Genomic DNA, 17170 nt, shown 5'->3' with positions numbered 1-17170 from the left:
CGTACCTACTTAAGTGCCAATGCTCCAGAATAGGAATCCACGGGAAAATTGCCTTAACGCATGAGTGATAAATTTATCACTTACCTATATTCTCTCCTGAGTTTGTCTCTTCTAAGCTTTTATCATCACTAGAGCCAAAAATACGTATTTCACAGCTACTTGAAAGCTTGTGGGTTTCCCTACATCCGTTAGTTGAGTGTGTGGAACCCCCCCTTCCTAATGCGGGAGGGATTTGGGATAATCCTCTGCTGCTTTAGTTGTTACCTAATAATCCATGGAATATCCTTGGTCCTCCCATAAACTGTAAAATAACAAATACCTTCTCACTCTACCCCCCATACAGCATGAGCATGAATGTGTGTGTGTTAGAGAGTGTGAGAGACTGAAAGTAGGAAAAAACACCAAATAGAGAGAGGGAAAGTCGATTAACAACGAATTCCTAATTGTTGAACTTCTTGTTAAAACTGAATTTATATATCCGAGTATAGTCTCTTTATATTGAAAATTTGGTAGATTAGCATTTCTGCGAGCTCCCGATATACTTGTCGATTCACAAAAGGAAAAACCTTTCTTTCTGAAATAGCTTTGCAATACCTTTGGATATTAGGAAGGTTTCCACTAATAATAAGAGCAAACGGCTAGCATCAATACCAAATAGCCACAGAAGATTTCTTGGAAATTCAGCAAACTGATTTGATAGAGCTTTCCCCCCGCTGAACATTATTATTATAAATAAATAAAAGAGACCAATCTCTAACGCCTCTAAGATAATGTCAGGATACGCCAGTTCTTCTGCATGGACTTCTTTCTTGAAGTCTGTCTCCACTTTCAATGGTGATCTATCCTCTTTGGTTGCCCCACCATTTATTCTATCCCCAGTTTCCTTGTCTGAGTTCTCGCAGTACTGGGCTGAACATCCTGATTTGTTCCTGGAACCATCTTTCATCAATGAGGCCAACTTCAAGACCAAATGTACCGAAGACCCTAACGTCGAGAGCCCTGAAATGGCTAGAATGCTGTCTGTCACCAAATGGTTCATTTCCACTTTGAAATCTCAATACTGTTCTCGTGACGAGACCATGGGTTCTGAGAAGAAGCCATTGAACCCTTTCTTGGGTGAACTGTTCGTCGGTAAATGGGATAACAAGGACCACCCTGAGTTCGGTGAGACCGTGCTTCTATCCGAACAAGTCTCTCACCACCCTCCTATCACCGCTTACACTATCTTCAATGACAAGAACAAAGTCAAGTTGCAAGGTTACAACCAAGTGAAGACCGGTTTCACAAAGACTCTAATGCTTTCTGTCAAGCAATATGGTCATACACTACTGGAAGTTAACAAAGAATCCTACCTAATCACTCCACCACCTTTACATATCGAAGGTATCCTGATGGCTGCCCCATTTGTGGAACTAGAAGGCAGGTCCTACCTACAATCCTCCACCGGCCTACTATGTGTTGTCGAGTTCTCTGGTAGAGGTTACTTCTCCGGTAAGAAGAACTCTTTTAAAGCCAGAATCTACAAGAGCGCTGCCGACAGTGCCGACAAGAATAAGGCTATATATACCATTTCTGGCCAATGGTCTGGCTCATCCAAGATTTCCAAGCTAAATCCAGCTACTGGTTACAGCGACGAAATTGGCACTTTCTATGAAGCCGAAAGGGTACCTGTCTCTCATTTGAGCGTAAAGCCAATTGATAAGCAACATCCACTAGAGAGCAGGAAAGCATGGAAGGAAGTAGCTGAAGCCATTAAGGCTGGTGACATGGACCTAATTACAAAGACCAAGTCTGACCTTGAGCAAAAACAAAGAGACTTGAGAAAGGAAGAAGAAGCGAAAGGCATCTGCTGGGAAAGAAGATGGTTTAAGGATTTCGACTACAGCGACGCTCCAGGCAAGGATTACCTAGTACCTGAAAAGGACGATATCTTCCTCCAACTAGCCAAAGCTATGGACTTATCCATAAAAAATGTTCCAAGTGGTACCTTGAACGGTGAGAAGGAAGACAAGAAAGAAGATTTGACCTCAATTCACTGGAGATTTGATAGAAAGCTATGGGATGAGGAGAAGGAGGTTGTTTTGTAAATGTTACTTAATTGAACATTTTAAACCATAACTATTAATCGCCTTGTTCCTATATTTTTGTTTCCTGTGGAGATAATCAAGTTATCTAACAATGTCATTTGAAAAAAAATAATAAAATATATTTCTATGTTGCGCATAACATTTACCCATAAGATACAAAGAATGTTTTCTCTGTCAGCTGCTGTTACTATTAATACTATCTTCCTCAAGTATCAGATGACCTGAAAATAAACCATCATTGAGTAAATCCGAAGATTGTACTGAAAATTGATGGCAAAGACATTCAAGTAATTTGGGAAACTATGCATTAACAATAATGATGCTAACAAAAGAAGTTAAAACTTTCCTTATATCCCCTATGTTTTTATTTTCTTTTTATACAATTATGTACCTTTTAAAACTAAAAAAATTCTTTCATATGTTTGTCGAACTATTTAGTAACCATCAATAAACTACGTCTATACAAGCTCTATACAACCTCAACAAATCTAAATTGCATACAGGTAGATTTAATTCAGATTACTACTATTGCTAATAGAAGTCGTTATTGGCTCATCACTTTCGATATCAAATGTTGTAATCGTTCTTAATGACCGATTTTGAAAAATTTCATTTTTGATTTTTGATTTCCAGTGCGATGAGCTTATGCGATGAGCTACTGAATATCATAATGATTACTAGAAACTTTTGCAGTTATTAACATAAAGGTTATATGCTCGCATTATATTTTTGGTAAATGTTTGGAAACTAACCGATACCGACAATCTAGCATAAATATGGCTCCACTTAAGGTAAATGAGAGGCCTGCTCAATATAAGCAATCTTCAAGAAAAGGTAAGAAAGCTTGGAGAAAGAACATTGACTTAACTGACATTGAGAAGTCAATAGAGACTCAAAAAGACCTAGAAATTACTCATGGTACATCTGACTTAGCGTCTTTGCAAGATACCGCATTGTTTCAAGTTGATGAAGAAGGTGACATTGATCTAAAGAAGGCACTAATAAAAAGAAAGCAGATCAAGAAGAACTTGAAAAGTAAGGAGATATTGGACTCTATTAAGACTGCGTCTAAAATTAAATCTGTTATTCACCCAAGACACCAAGAACATCAAACCAAGGAGGGAGGAAAGGTTCAAGGTGTTTCTAAGAAGGAACTAAAGAAACTGCTATCACTGGCTGGTAAGATTCAAGGTGAATCAAAGCTGAAAAATAGAAGTGATAAAGATGGTCTCGTAAAATCTGCTGCTGCTGATCTATGGAATGAAGAGGAAAGTAATAAGGTTAAACTTCCTTCCGGTATCGAGTTCAAGAAGAAGCGGGATGAAATTCCAGAGGAATTGATTAAGTACTCAACCACCAGTTGGTCCATAGCAGAGGTTAAACCGAAGACTTTAGAACATAAACCGGTTAAAGTCGCAGAATATGAAGATCTTCCTCATGCGGGTAAGTCATACAACCCAGACTCCAAGCATTGGAACTCACTCATAAGCAAAGAATATGAGTCTGAAAAGAAAAGAGAAGATGCTAGAAATAAAATTCAGGAATATCAAGCAAAAATTCAAAGACTCATGGAAGTATTAGATGATAAAGAGGAAGAATCATCAAGTGAAGAAGATGAAGAAGACGAAGAAGACGAAACTGAGGAAACTACAGAGTCCACAGATGTTACTTTAGGACTATCTATCAACCCAGTTGTTAAAAATAAGAAGAAGACCAAATATCAAAAGAACAAAGCTAAAAGACATGAAGAAAAAGTAAAAATGCACAAAGAAATTAAGGAATTAAAACAACAGATAAAAGAACTAGAAAAGATAGAGGAAATTGAGCAGGAAGTTGAAAAGAGACATGAAGAGAAGGACAAAAAGGTTAAGAAGGAGAAGAAAAATAAGAAGGGGAAGTTGGGAACTAAGTATCATATCTTAAATGAGGGTCTTGAGGTTAAGTTCAAAGATGAATTATCCGACTCTTTGAGAAAGGTAAGACCAGAAGGGAGTTTGCTTTATGACACTGTAAGAAAACTTCAAAGTAGTGGTAAAGTTGAAGCCCGTATTCCTCGTACCAAAGGTAGGAGATACAAGCAAAAAATCACTGAAAAGTGGACCTATAAGGATTTTAAATAGTATGAAGGGGTATCTTCTGCATCGTTATGTTCATCTTTCATTCATTTATTATGTAAATTAAATCTACATTTAGTACATATGCATTTTTTATTTGCTAACTCATGTCGACTTATTCCTTAAACAACGGATAATTTTCTAATCAACTCATCCCTCTCTATCTCCCATAGCTTCACATTTTCAAGTTTTTCCTCCAGTTCCTCTATCTCATGTTCTATTGAATTTATTGCTTCATCAGTACCTAAAGTTTGTAAATGCCATGATCCAGAAGACTTGCCTGATATCTCAAGCAGCAAATCATGGTATTTGATTAATGTTGGTCTTTGAGAAATAGTGATGAAGTTGAATCTGTATCTTTTTAACAAATTGAATAAATAATCTTCCATATCAGCACTAATCGCATTGGTGGCTTCATCCAGAACAACAAAAAGTGGTCTATGGAACATGATTCTGGCGAAATTTACTCTTTGCTTCTCACCACCACTCAAAACATCTTTCCAATCAGCTACAGTGTCTAAATATGAAAGACCAGTTCCTCTTTTTAGCAAATAATCCAACTTAACCTCAGACATAATTTGAACAAGATATTTGTCCTTGAATCCTCTGTCAAAAAATTCATCGGAGGACATAGGATAAATAAGTTGATCTCTCAATGTACCACCCCTTGTAAAATAAGGTTTCTGTGGGATACAAATTAAATTCTCTTGAGCTGGAATAGACATTAAACCTTTTTTATTATAAATTGGCCATATCTCGGCAATTATTCTTTGAATGGATGTCTTACCACAACTATTAGGGCCTAGAATCAACAAACTTGAGCCTGGACCTTGCAAAAATGGTAAATTAACATCCTTAGACCCAGTTATATCCAAAATCGAGTTAGAATGAGACATATTAAAGTCAATGTGAGGAGGAATTTGGAAAGCAAGTTTATTTATTAGCTTTACACCTTCTCTACCGCTAGGAGAAGGTATAATGACGTCGATATTTTCGAATCTGACACCGTTAAAGTTACGTTGAATAGTACCCCTAATAATGTCAACCTTTGTTTTGTTTGGTAAGGTTGACGATGAGCTCAAAGCATCACTTATTTCTTGTAGTTTATCTTCAATGTTTGCACCATAGTTGAAATCTGTAGAATGAACACGGTGAAGCACACACAAGAGGGTAAAGATTCTGTTTGTGTATCCTGTCAATTGTGAAATATCTTTGATTGAATGCATTAGACGTGAGCCCGCATCGGCTAGCGACAGCATCAATCTTTTGTTCACAATAAACTCTTTCATATTCACCTCTTCATTATTGATACCGGAAGCAACTGTACTAACCACTATTGGGATTGAAGCAAATACATATCCAAGACCTGACCAAGTATATTTTAAAATATAGTCTTCAACCATGTTATAAGTGAATTTTCTCTTATCAACAAGCAGAGTTCTTTCCATCAGGTTTTCGTATAATTCTTTTACTTTTGTCTTCTCGACTTCAGTACCCTGATAAAATGCAATCTCTTCATTGTTATTGATCATGTTTAGCTGGTAGTTGTAATAGTCACCTTCTGCTGATGATTTAGAGCTAGCTAATTCACCTAAAGGTGGGGTGTATTTTTTCAAAATGTACCCAGTAATGAAGTAGTTTACAAAAATACCAGCAACTCCCATAGTTCCTAAATTATCTCTCAAGTACACTGAGAAAAATACCAAGTCAATAACAGGTTTGGCTATGTTTGCGAATACTGAGCATGTGGCATCTGAAAACTTGGTGACGTCGCTTGTTATCGAGTTATCTATGTTTTTGATGACAGAAGTGGAAGCCTTTGAGTCATAGAGCAATTTGTAGAATCCTAGCCGCTTGTCTAGATACATGTCATGTATGTATCTTGTCAAGTTCGTTCTGAAGCTCAGACTCAATTTGCGTTGGAGATATTTGATCGCACTATTTGTATATGATGCAGGAATAGCGATTAAAAACCAGCACCCTATGTCAAGCAAGAACCTCCTGCCACGGCCGGCAATGATGTCTTTCACAATTTGACCATCTAGTCTTGCGACAAATAAGGAAAGCCAAGTTCTCATAATTAAAAAGAAAATCTGTGAGGATAAAAGTATGGCGTTTTTGTCTAGGAAAGAAGGAATCAGTATCCTTGAGATCACGCTCATCTGGTTCAAGAACTTAGAATAGAATAGCTGGGAGGACCTAGTTCTCTCGGATTCAACATTTTTGAACAAGAACTTGTCATGCTCGTATATGTCATTATCTGTTGGTGGAATGAGAAACTTCTTATTCTTCTTAGAGGATGTAGGTTTCCCATCAATACTGTCCTCGGGAACGTATATGATTCTCCCACCATCCACCAGCCGTGTCTGAGACCTGGTCCTCCGCATCGAGGGCCGCCTGCCTCTGTTTTTCCAGCTATGCAGGTACCAGCCCCGTAGTCGAGTCAGCATCCGCATAACACCCCAGCTGATCCCGCTCGCACCAGCGACACCCATCAGTACCACCACCAGCAATATCATCCTAGCTCTCCGCTTGTGGCCGTCTAAGTACCCAGTCGACCCCGTCCGCGCAACATAGTAGAGATGCTTCAGCAACACCCCAAGATACCGCTTCCCGGCAATCCTCTCTATATCCAGACCGATGCACTGCCTGTGCACATTGATCAGCACATTCCGCACACGTATACCATCCATCGTTTTGGTTGTTTTCTTCCCACTGTCTTTTCCTAACCAAAAAGATGCCCTGTCCTATTTATATGAACACACCAGTCCCAGAAGCCTAACACTTGTTGTGTAGTAATACTATTCGGTAGCTTATTGTATGGTATTGTGATGAACTGCTAAGGGTATGGGGGAATCGGAGTTTAATCCAAATACCGATCGCAGTGTTCAGTGTGCGGGGGCAGTCCTTGCGATGAGCATGAAGTCCCCCCCCCTCGAGGAGTCACTCCAAATTTCGCCAGGTGTCTCTCTGTGCGATGTTCTCTCTGCAGAATGTCTGTACCCCGGTTTCTCTAGATTGTGAAAAGAGACGGGGGTGGGGGGGGTAAGGGACAAGTTCCACAACCGCACTGACTTGTTCTGAGTTTGGCCGTACTGGCGAAAATCTGAGTCTCTCTGCCCTATGTCTATCATGTGATGTTACGTCGTTAATGATTCTGGTCCCTCTTTGGGAAATTCCGGGATGCCCGATTTGTAAGAGGTTCTATGCTGTCACGGTTACCACTCGGTTGTTACCCACTTCTTTGGACTGCGATGTTCGCTTCTGTAATAGCTGATAGTGGTTTGCATGCGCTCAAGTTCTGCTGTCTGAGCTGGTGAGAGCTGGCGAAAGCAGTTTACCAATGAGCGTTCTTGGAGTAGGGTGCGACGTCGTGCATCTGCCGCGTATGCATCGGCTGCTGACGAAGTATGATGCGGGCTCGAGAGGGTTCCAACGTGTCGTATCGAAGTTCATGCACCCAACCGAGCGTATTGCGTTGGGTGTGGACGGTGCCTCTCTGTCAGCGGGTCAGATAAGGTACATAGCCGGCACATGGGCTTTGAAAGAGGCCGCGCTCAAAGCGCTGCATTGCGCAGCGCCTCTACACACGGTTCTGCCACCTGCAATGTTCATATATACAAAGCTGCTCTATCGACAACGGCGTAGCAATGGTGTGCCACAGCTTCTGCTTGATAACGAGGCCTTGCGACTGGATCAATTGCAATTCCTCAGACAGGCAAAGTTCCTATCGACTTTGTCGCACGATAACGAATACCTGGTAGCGTATACAACACTAATAGATACCAAAAACCTTGTATAGTATTAATAAGTAATGAAATCTGATTGTGTTATAACCCCTGACTCTACAAATTGGCTATTAGATGGAGGTACCCGTCAATGCTGTGAAGCTTATCGTAAACGTCGTATAGTGAGGTATCTGAGAAGTCCCTTAAGTACATTACAATCCCTTGGCAAACGACGAAGTCTGCTTTTACAATTCCCTCAACCGCTTGAGAAAAACTAGTGTCTGTCAATGTCGGTTCTGTAGTTTGTACAATCGGCCCACCATTCGCCGCATGGATAGCGACAGGTATTCTTCTGGGAGTCCTCGGCAATATCCTTTTGATTACACCGCTGTACTTTGCATAGTCCCGCTCCGTTACGCCTTCCCATACTTCTAGGGAGTCCTGTAAGGACAAAGACATAACTCTTTTAGATGACCCATTCAGAATGAAACAGCATTGCTTCCAACTCTGCATCATAAATTTCCTTAATTGATCCTGTCCTTCTATTATGGGAATCACATTGATTGGGAACTTCTCATCTGTAACTAGGTTTAATTTCCATACATTGATATAGTTATCTCGACTCCCACTAATACCTTTATGAGCTCCATTGTATATGTCAAACAAAGTCCCAAAGGGTATCGACCACGGCAGGCTAATATCTTTGTAACTATACCATACCTTTGGTAAGAGTTCTTCAATATCTGATCTAAGAACGTTTCGAAGCCTTTCTAGTACTAGTGGTGTGTAGATGGCTATATGAGATTCTCTAGGTACTCTAATATTCACTAACCGTCGACCTTCAGGAACGCCATCTACCAGTAATCGACTATCAAGTTTGATTTGTACATTTATGCTGCCGTTCCAGACCAATTCTTTGCTATCACCCATAATTAATAGTAGTTCTCTGGTATTCAATTGCAAAGCTCGCAACCTTATAGTTAATAAGATATATGTGAGAACCAAATGATGTAAAGTCTAGTCACTTCTCGCTACAGTAGAAAATATTTCCTTTTCCCAGTTTCCAGTGCCCTATAATTGATGTGATTGTGGTCTTATTCCCCGCTGGCGTTCAATAACATTGTCATTACAAAGGCTGAAGTATTGATCGATTATTATGTCAATTTTGATCCAGCTGATTTTCGAATTCCCTTAATTGTTCCTGAAAAAAAAAATGCGATGAGCTAGCAAACAATTTGAAAAGTAATGTTAATACATAAAGCGATTTCAAGCTATTTTATAATCCTGTCAGAACACAAGCTTAACAGAAAACTGTAAAACAGTACTGAACTCACTTAGCGATTGGAATGAGTGTCAGACGCCTCGATAATGTGGTAGATTCGAAGTACCTATGGCAGCCAGTTGACGGTATTGAGAGTAATAGTGACGCCAAGCTCGAAGACACTTACCTATGTTTTGGTATATTTTGGTTAGATATTTATGCCGACTATCAACACCAGCTGGAAGAATTACAGAAGCACCAAGTAAGAATTGAACAATCATTAAATGATTGCAATATACACTATCCATGGAGCAATATTGAAGGTGTAGCTATGGAAATCCGATTTCTTTCAGAAGACAAGGGTAAAAGGCCTTATTTATTTGGATACCATTGTGTGGAAGATAATATAGAAGCTGAAGAAGGGATCGTAGTTTCTCTGCTTTTCGAATATTTGAAGGAATCAGGCCCTGAAGTATTCATGAAAATATGCGATACGGATGGTGATTTTCTGATAGACAAATTCGAGGATTTGATGCCTGATGTTTATGCATTTCCTTCTGCAAATAACAGGCTCTGGCTGCATGAGGGCAAATTTAAAGCTATTCCTGCTTCGTTCAAACCAGGTCGTGGTATTGAAAGTAGTGAATGTATTGAGTTTTTATCAAAACAAATGTTTAAATGTGAAGTTTTGACTAAAATGCAGGATGCGTTTGAAAAAGAGATTTTAAACTCCTTTCCACATTCGTACCTTGATGAGCTAAAGTTGATAAAATTAGCCATACCCGATGATATGTGTCATAGTGGCTTGAAATTAAATCCAGGGTTAGGATCTTATTTAATAAAACAATCTCTAGAAAACACTGATACTGCTGGCGGGTCAGTAGCAACTATTGTAGAACAGGCTAAGCAATCACCAACTACCTATGATTTACTGGTTCCGGCTAGTCATTTAAGGATTCTTTCTACTGTGCAGTTCAACGTTACCGGAAAGGAAAAAGATTGTTATGATCCGCATATTTGTGGTTGGATTCTTTGTAATACTTTCAGTAGGCTCATAAAGACTGGTAAAATTCTATACAAGCCAAATTCAAAGAGACTCACTGATCCTGATAGTATATTTGCTAACTTTCCATTTAAAGAAGTCAGAAAGATAAAAGAAGTTGAGAAAATATTCGCTGACATGAACGAGAATCTATATGGCGCACAGACTTTTAATAACAAAACCAAAAGCAAGCTGGCGGCTAAGGATTATGAAGTATCAAAAGATGATGAGGCCAGGAAATATTTTAAAAGTGAAAATGTTGACATTGATGAAGATGACTTTTTCGAATATTTTCTTACTGAAGCACTAGGTGTTTCGAAAAAGGAACTTGATGAATACACGACTTCCAATATATCGAATGGTTTAAAAGAGGATGGTATACCACAGACTGATGACATTGGTGACGATTGTGATTTGGAAATGTCAGATGAAATTCTTCAAAAGTTACTGGAGTCTTTTAAGATGGGAAATATGCAATAAATGATTGCATGGTGGTTCTTTCAATGTCATAGGATTAAAATATATGGTGTATTAAACTATGTAATGCAATATGATACAAAGTGGGAAAACTATGATTTTGAATAAGTTATATATAATTTTTATTTTTTATTCATTAAATGCAAGGTATTAGTCATCTGAAAAGTTATCTTCCAAGTCAGCCGCACTAATTAATTCTTCATCTTCGACTATATTTTTGGATGGGATGCGATTTGAAACAACAGGTGCATAAATACCATTAAATGCCTCAGGTGAATCAGTTGCGGACTTTGGGGGTGTATGTTCGACATTACCAAATGTCTGTAATGGAGAGGATGAGATTAACTTATCCTCACCGTATTCTGGAGTACCACCCGAACGGAAAGCATTGAGGGGTGATTTGTTATTATTATACCTGTAGCTATGGTAGGAGACATCAGTTTCGTCGTTGTCTGAAGAATCTTCCTCCTTGATTATGGATTGGGTAGTTCTACTGGAGTTATTTTTTAGATAGTTCCTCTTTTGCGCTCTTCTTCCTAAAGAGCCAACTCTGTTGCTTGCATAGGATCTTTTTGGCCCCCAGGAATGATGTGCTCCAAATCTAGGTAAAATTGACTCTTTTAAGCCAAAATTATTCTTAGATCGGTTATCAATAAATGCTGGTGGTGATGCTGTAGTGATATCATAAAATGAATCGGTTCTGGAGCTTTTTTCTGAGGCACTTGAAGCATTGGATATCAAGCTTTGGTTTCTTCTAATATATCTTCTTCCAGTTCCATTTGTGAGTTTTTCAGAATTTCCGGAATATTGAGAAGTACCTCCAGAATTAGTTTTCATTATCTGTGATAGAGGTGGGTCATTAACTCTGTAAGAGGATGTGTTACCATCAGTTGAATAATCAGAGTTGTAAGTATCATTAGAAATTTCTGATAACCCAGAAAATGGACGTGCCGTCGGCACTAAGTTTCGCTTTTTTATTTCAGCAGATCCTGATCTAGAGTTATCCATTGATTCGCTGTCATCGTTGTCAGTGGAGGTTTGTCGAGATGTTACACTGGAGGATTTCAGCCTCGTCACATTTGGCTCAGTTATGGTAAGTTTGTGTCTGTCTTCTGGTAAAAGGACCATAGTTGCCTTTTCTGATTGTTTGATTGGTTTTCTTTTGTCAGTTGAATCAAACTTCTCATTTCGATTTTCATCTTCGTTAATGGAATTACCCTTTTCAGGTGAAACGCTTTCTTTATTGTGCGAAGAAGCACCTAGAGATGTCTCTAAGCTTCTTCTCATAGTATTTGTACTACTTGCACTCTCTTCATTGTTTAAGTTGCTAAAATATTTCTTCTCTTTAAAAAATTTGGACATCTTCTTGAATATATTTGTCTTCTTTGGTGATTGCTCGTTTTGTGTACTTGCATTGGTACCACTTTGTACCCTTCTTACTTGTTCTTTTGAAAATGTGACAGACTCTTGGTTTTTTGTATTATTATCTTGGCTTTGGTTCGTGTTAGTTAAAGTAAGATTCAGTGACCTTGTTGAAAAATCGATGGACTTTTTCACTCCCATAGGTGCTAACGATGTCACTCTTTCAGCTTGCTTGTTTAATATCTTACCTATCGAACCAACTCTTGTAACCTCAAGAGAAGTAGTTAAAAGTCCGTCATCACCAGTCAATAGGTCTTGTGTGGAGTCATCAAACACCTTTCGGACTGAAAGCAATGAACGGCTTCTTCTTGGTCGGTTCTTATCATCAATTTTCTTCTCTTTTTCCGCTAATAAAAACCACAAGCCTGACAAAGAGTCACATTTCTTTTTGATAACAGATTGTCTAATTGCTTGAGTATCATAACCTATTCTCTTCATTTTTTTTATTAGTCTTCTTTCTAATCGCGAGCTGAATTGAGACCCACCTTGTTTTTGTTTCAGGATAATCTTGTTGGTCTGCTCCAGAATCAAGGTTCCATAAGGTTGTAAGAATGGGTGTAGTAATATGGCACTTGTATTTGGTCTCTCTGTGGGATCCTTTGAAAGTAATTGTTCAATGAGATTTTGCGCTTCGGGTATGGTGATTCGTTCATCAATTACTGGGGTATCGTTGATAATTTTTTGCTTTGTTAGTAAGTCATCATCTTCATCAAATGGTAGACAGCCGCATAGTAAAGTATACAATATAACACCAAGAGACCAAATGTCCACTTTAAAACCATCATAAGGTTTATGCTGAATCATTTCTGGAGCCATATACACGGTAGTTCCGCACACAGTCTCAAGCACTGCCTTTGTCATGGATTCTCTTGTGAAACCAAAATCCGTCAATTTTGCATTTCCATTTTTATCCAGGAGGACATTTTCCAGTTTTAAGTCTCTATGAACACAGTTTAGAGTATGGGCGTAGTGTACAGCACCGGTGATTTGAGCAAAAAGTTCGGCGCATTCCAATGTAGGTAGTCTACTCTTCGATAACAAATGATCGTAAAGCTCTTTTCCTGGGCAATATTCAAGAGCCATCCATACTTTAGTCTCGGTCACTATAACTTCATACAGCTTAGTAATGTATGGGTAGTCAAACTGTCTATGGTAAAATACTTCTCGTACCACATTGGGGTCACTTTTATCACCAGTCTTCAGAACAACTTTCTGTTTCGTGGGTCGATGTGTTGCTAAATATACTTTACCAAAACTGCCCTCTCCTATCTGTTTCTGTATCTTATAATTCCCCACCTCTGTTAATTCGCTAGATGAGAATTGGCTATAGAGCCTGTTATATGAGTTACCGATAATGGCTTTAATATTATTCTGTTCCGCCTTAGTAGGGGGTTGTATCGCATTTATCATCTGCCCTATGGTAAATTATCTCCGAACTATTATCAATTAACTCTATGCGTCTATGTGACCTATAAATATCCACTATGCAATACGGGATTAGCCTCAGTTTGTGTAGCCTCTAGCTTGTCACCAAATAATAAACACTAGAATGACGTCTTCTCGATGTAGAGGTCCCGATTAACCTCTCTGAAAGCTGTAATGCTCGCCAAAATGAAGGCCTTGTTGCGTTATAATTATGCAGATTGTTCACCACAGAAGTTACGTGCCACAACTATTTAGTTTCGATACTTGTACGAATGTATATACAACATAGAATAGTGCCCAAAAGCTCAAGAGTTGATTATACTTTTGGATAAAATTTGGCATCTTAAAGCTTATTTTCCCTAAAAATGGATAAAAATATCTCGAAAATCACTGAGAATCGGAATTACAGAAAGATTGGAAATAAATCAAAGCACTCACTTGCACCGTTGTCTATGATTGCTAGATGGATACTATATGTGCAATATTTATACATTGCTTACAGCTATTAGCACAGTGCGGTGCCTTTTATTAGTATACAGTTTGCATTTTGACTATAATACTTTCAAAAATTTGCAAGTAAGAAGTGCGGGATGAGTATTGGCGATGAGTTGGTAGATGCTGATGAGGTATACAGACAAGCAAGATGGAAAAATCAGTTTGAAGTTTTGAGCAAGCTGCCGAGAGTCTTACAAGAGCGTGTCGATGCTCAAAAGCCTGTTATTGAAGCAAGTGGTAACAGTGCAACTCCCTCCAATGCCAGTCGGGCGCTGGTCAGGCATCAACAAAACCCAGGAGATGTTGGATTGGTTCTAAATAAGAAGTTTGCCGATGAGCAAGGCCATGAATCGGTAATTGAGAGACACGATAAGCTTTTGAATCAAACACCTAGGTGGCATGCACCATGGCATTTAACTAGGGTGATACATGGGCATCATGGGTGGGTACGATGTATTGCAATGGATAAAGTTGATAATGAATGGTTTGCTACAGGAAGTAATGATAAAACCATTAAGATTTGGAACTTGGCTTCTGGTAAGCTTAAAGTAACTTTAAAGGCTCATGATATGACTGTCAGAGACCTTGCAATCTCTAATAGGCATCCATACATGTTCTCGGTGAGTGAGGATAAAACGGTCAAATGTTGGGACCTGGAAAAGAATACGGCAATTAGAAATTATCATGGACATCTATCTGGTGTGCATACTGTAGATATCCATCCAACAGTTGATGTGGTAGTAACTGCAGGGCGTGACAGTGTTGTAAAAGTGTGGGACATAAGGACAAGATTACCAGTGATGACATTACCTGGTCATAAAGGACCCATAACAAAAGTACGGTGTCTTCCAGTTGACCCCCAGGTGATCAGCAGTTCTGTAGATGCGTCAATAAGATTATGGGATTTAGTAGCAGGAAAATCAATGAAGGTGTTAACACATCATCAAAGAACGGTAAGAGATATATCAGTTCATCCATCTGAATTTTCGTTTGCATCTGCGTGTACAAATGATATACGATCATGGTTGTTACCAAAGGGAGAGTTACTAACAAACTTTGTCTCACAAGACTTAGATGTTATAAATACAGTATCGATTAATCAAGATGATGTTTTGTTTGCTGGTTCTGACAATGGATCATTAACGTTCTTTGACTATAAATCAGGTCATAAGTATCAGACTTTCAAGACAAAAGAGGCGCCTGGTTCTCCTGAAAGTGAACGAGGTATCCTATCAAGTACTTTCGATGGAACAGGTTTACGTTTATTGACAGGTGAGACAGATCGAACAATCAAAATTTGGAAACAAGATGAAACTGCCTCTCAAGACACTCATCCTAATTTACCTTGGAATCCAAAACTAGATTCACAAAGACTTTAAAGTTTTATATTGCTATTTATATAGACACATTGCATTAAATTTTATCAAATGATAACAATCGTTTGTGTTCCATTGTCCTTCCATTGAATTGCTTTGGTAAGTAATGTTAGTATAGATCATTTACGTATATAAATATATGTCGAGACTAGTCAAACGGTATTGGCTTGTGTGACTGCTTTTCCATAGCATTTGCAGCATACAAACTAGGTATCTTTATACCACAGCAATCACCCCAGGTATTATGTGCTGCACCATCCTGGCAGCACTGGTCATCATCTTCATCACCGTTGTGGATATGAGTACGGGGTTCGGAGATACCTTCTGGGCATACCAGGAACTCACTAAAATAGAAATGTTGCATGATGGGAAGTTTCCCTAGAACCTCTGCCTTGTACATCTTTATCATACCCTCAGCAACCTTTGACCACTTTTTTACTCCACTTATATCGTCCAGCATTGGTGAATGCCATCTAAGAGACGTTGATGTCTTGACGGAATTGATAAAAGCTATGCAGCCAAAATATAGATACTTATCTGCAAACATCTCTACCAACTCCTCGTTGTGAATAGATTTTGGTTTCAAGTGTTTATGAGGTGCGAGTTGAAATGCCCCAAAGAGGAAAGGCAAGAAATGATAATCATCCAAACCCCAGACTCCATGTGAGCCAGCAGGCTCTAGCCAATATAAGGTCTCGATTTCCCTCATTATCTTCAGATACTCGATAAACAACACTAGAACTAAATTTCTGGCATCACGCTGAAGATCAAAAATTTTATAATGAGTTAGGCCGTACAGGAAACAAATGAAGTTGAGTTCATGGCCTGATCCATAGTCTATTCTTCTCTTGTTTCCCCAAGACTCCTGTAAGTATATTGACAGTTGCTCGATTTGCTCAGAGGTTAGCGCGGGGAAATGAGAACTCAAAAGGTCATCAGCCTTTTCACATACATCATCGTAGAAATCCCGAAACTCGACCTTACCAAATCTGGAAGTGTTTTTATCCTGTATTACCGGGTGTAACTTGATTAGCTTATCGATCTCTGTTAACACCGCTATGGTGCTCTGCACACTGTCACTTACAGGTTCACTAACTTGATCGTTTTCAAAGCCTTCCACCGCCTTAGCCAAAGACTCAATAAAACTTAGTATATCCTCTCTGGTTTCAGACTCCTCCCATATCTTAACATCCTTATCTGTCAATATCCTTTTGCTAGGTATCATCGCTATTGAGGATAATTTTGCCAGCAGTATACTTTCGAATGGCCACTTTCTCAAAAAAAAAATCTCACAGAAACGTTGTATAGCTGAAATCAACTGCACTTCAACAGTCCGATTATAACTAAGGTTAAGTTGATACGCCTTCTTCTGACTATAACTGAAACAGCGATGCTTTGTTATAGTTCCCTGGTTCAGAAACGCCTAGTTCCCTTTATATGAAAGGCCCTTAAGATATACTTGTCGTTATGTGTGATTTGCCCTTTATTTTAGCGGTTCCCTTCAATTGGGCATTTTGATCTCAGATCCTGGAGTTTTCATAGCTTTCATTGAGATGAATGGTTGCCTTCATTTGGATTTGATTGTTGTCTAGTCATTTTATTTTGTCAGGTCAAGATATTCAAGCTATGTTATATTCTATTTCGCCGGTGGAATTACATGCAGGAATCAAGCGCTTGAGGGATAGCGGGTAGGTAGTCGCTAGTAGAACCTATAGCCTCTGTTTTACGTCAACACATATCAAG

At 38.9% G+C, this 17170-nt stretch overlaps 9 protein-coding genes across 9 annotated transcripts; 5 read left to right on the top strand and 4 right to left on the bottom strand.

The window, feature by feature from the left end:
• Positions 1-770: 770 nt before the first annotated feature.
• On the top strand, positions 771-2087 carry KES1 (oxysterol-binding protein KES1; the record flags this gene model as incomplete). Its single annotated transcript, XM_449452.1, has 1 exon — positions 771-2087. One exon carries the CDS (start codon positions 771-773, stop codon positions 2085-2087), a length of 1317 nt encoding a protein of 438 aa, XP_449452.1.
• A 776-nt stretch (positions 2088-2863) lies between these two features.
• NOP53 (Nop53p) lies at positions 2864-4207 on the top strand (the record flags this gene model as incomplete). The annotated part of the gene is made up of 1 exon (XM_449451.1): positions 2864-4207. One exon carries the CDS (start codon positions 2864-2866, stop codon positions 4205-4207), a length of 1344 nt encoding a protein of 447 aa, XP_449451.1.
• A 116-nt stretch (positions 4208-4323) lies between these two features.
• On the bottom strand, positions 4324-6894 carry PXA1 (ATP-binding cassette long-chain fatty acid transporter PXA1; the record flags this gene model as incomplete). The annotated part of the gene is made up of 1 exon (XM_449450.1): positions 4324-6894. The coding sequence occupies one exon, from the start codon at positions 6892-6894 to the stop codon at positions 4324-4326; it is 2571 nt and encodes an 856-aa protein (XP_449450.1).
• A 650-nt stretch (positions 6895-7544) lies between these two features.
• On the top strand, positions 7545-8003 carry PPT2 (holo-[acyl-carrier-protein] synthase; the record flags this gene model as incomplete). The annotated part of the gene is made up of 1 exon (XM_449449.1): positions 7545-8003. The coding sequence occupies one exon, from the start codon at positions 7545-7547 to the stop codon at positions 8001-8003; it is 459 nt and encodes a 152-aa protein (XP_449449.1).
• A 43-nt stretch (positions 8004-8046) lies between these two features.
• On the bottom strand, positions 8047-8859 carry ATG5 (Atg5p; the record flags this gene model as incomplete). Its single annotated transcript, XM_449448.1, has 1 exon — positions 8047-8859. One exon carries the CDS (start codon positions 8857-8859, stop codon positions 8047-8049), a length of 813 nt encoding a protein of 270 aa, XP_449448.1.
• A 416-nt stretch (positions 8860-9275) lies between these two features.
• Positions 9276-10712, top strand: GVI51_M02233 (uncharacterized protein; the record flags this gene model as incomplete). Its single annotated transcript, XM_449447.1, has 1 exon — positions 9276-10712. The coding sequence occupies one exon, from the start codon at positions 9276-9278 to the stop codon at positions 10710-10712; it is 1437 nt and encodes a 478-aa protein (XP_449447.1).
• A 147-nt stretch (positions 10713-10859) lies between these two features.
• GVI51_M02211 (non-specific serine/threonine protein kinase) lies at positions 10860-13541 on the bottom strand (the record flags this gene model as incomplete). The annotated part of the gene is made up of 1 exon (XM_449446.1): positions 10860-13541. One exon carries the CDS (start codon positions 13539-13541, stop codon positions 10860-10862), a length of 2682 nt encoding a protein of 893 aa, XP_449446.1.
• Positions 13542-14146: 605 nt separating this feature from the next.
• On the top strand, positions 14147-15430 carry PRP46 (mRNA splicing protein PRP46; the record flags this gene model as incomplete). Its single annotated transcript, XM_449445.1, has 1 exon — positions 14147-15430. One exon carries the CDS (start codon positions 14147-14149, stop codon positions 15428-15430), a length of 1284 nt encoding a protein of 427 aa, XP_449445.1.
• A 145-nt stretch (positions 15431-15575) lies between these two features.
• RRD2 (peptidylprolyl isomerase RRD2) lies at positions 15576-16652 on the bottom strand (the record flags this gene model as incomplete). Its single annotated transcript, XM_449444.1, has 1 exon — positions 15576-16652. The coding sequence occupies one exon, from the start codon at positions 16650-16652 to the stop codon at positions 15576-15578; it is 1077 nt and encodes a 358-aa protein (XP_449444.1).
• Positions 16653-17170: the final 518 nt, after the last annotated feature.

The sequence above is a fragment of the Nakaseomyces glabratus genome, chromosome M (genome assembly GCF_010111755.1).
Source record: "Nakaseomyces glabratus chromosome M, complete sequence".
Classification (NCBI taxonomy): domain Eukaryota; kingdom Fungi; phylum Ascomycota; class Saccharomycetes; order Saccharomycetales; family Saccharomycetaceae; genus Nakaseomyces; species Nakaseomyces glabratus.
Note: the sequence above shows the minus strand (reverse complement) of the source record. Positions and strands in the feature narration are given on the sequence as shown.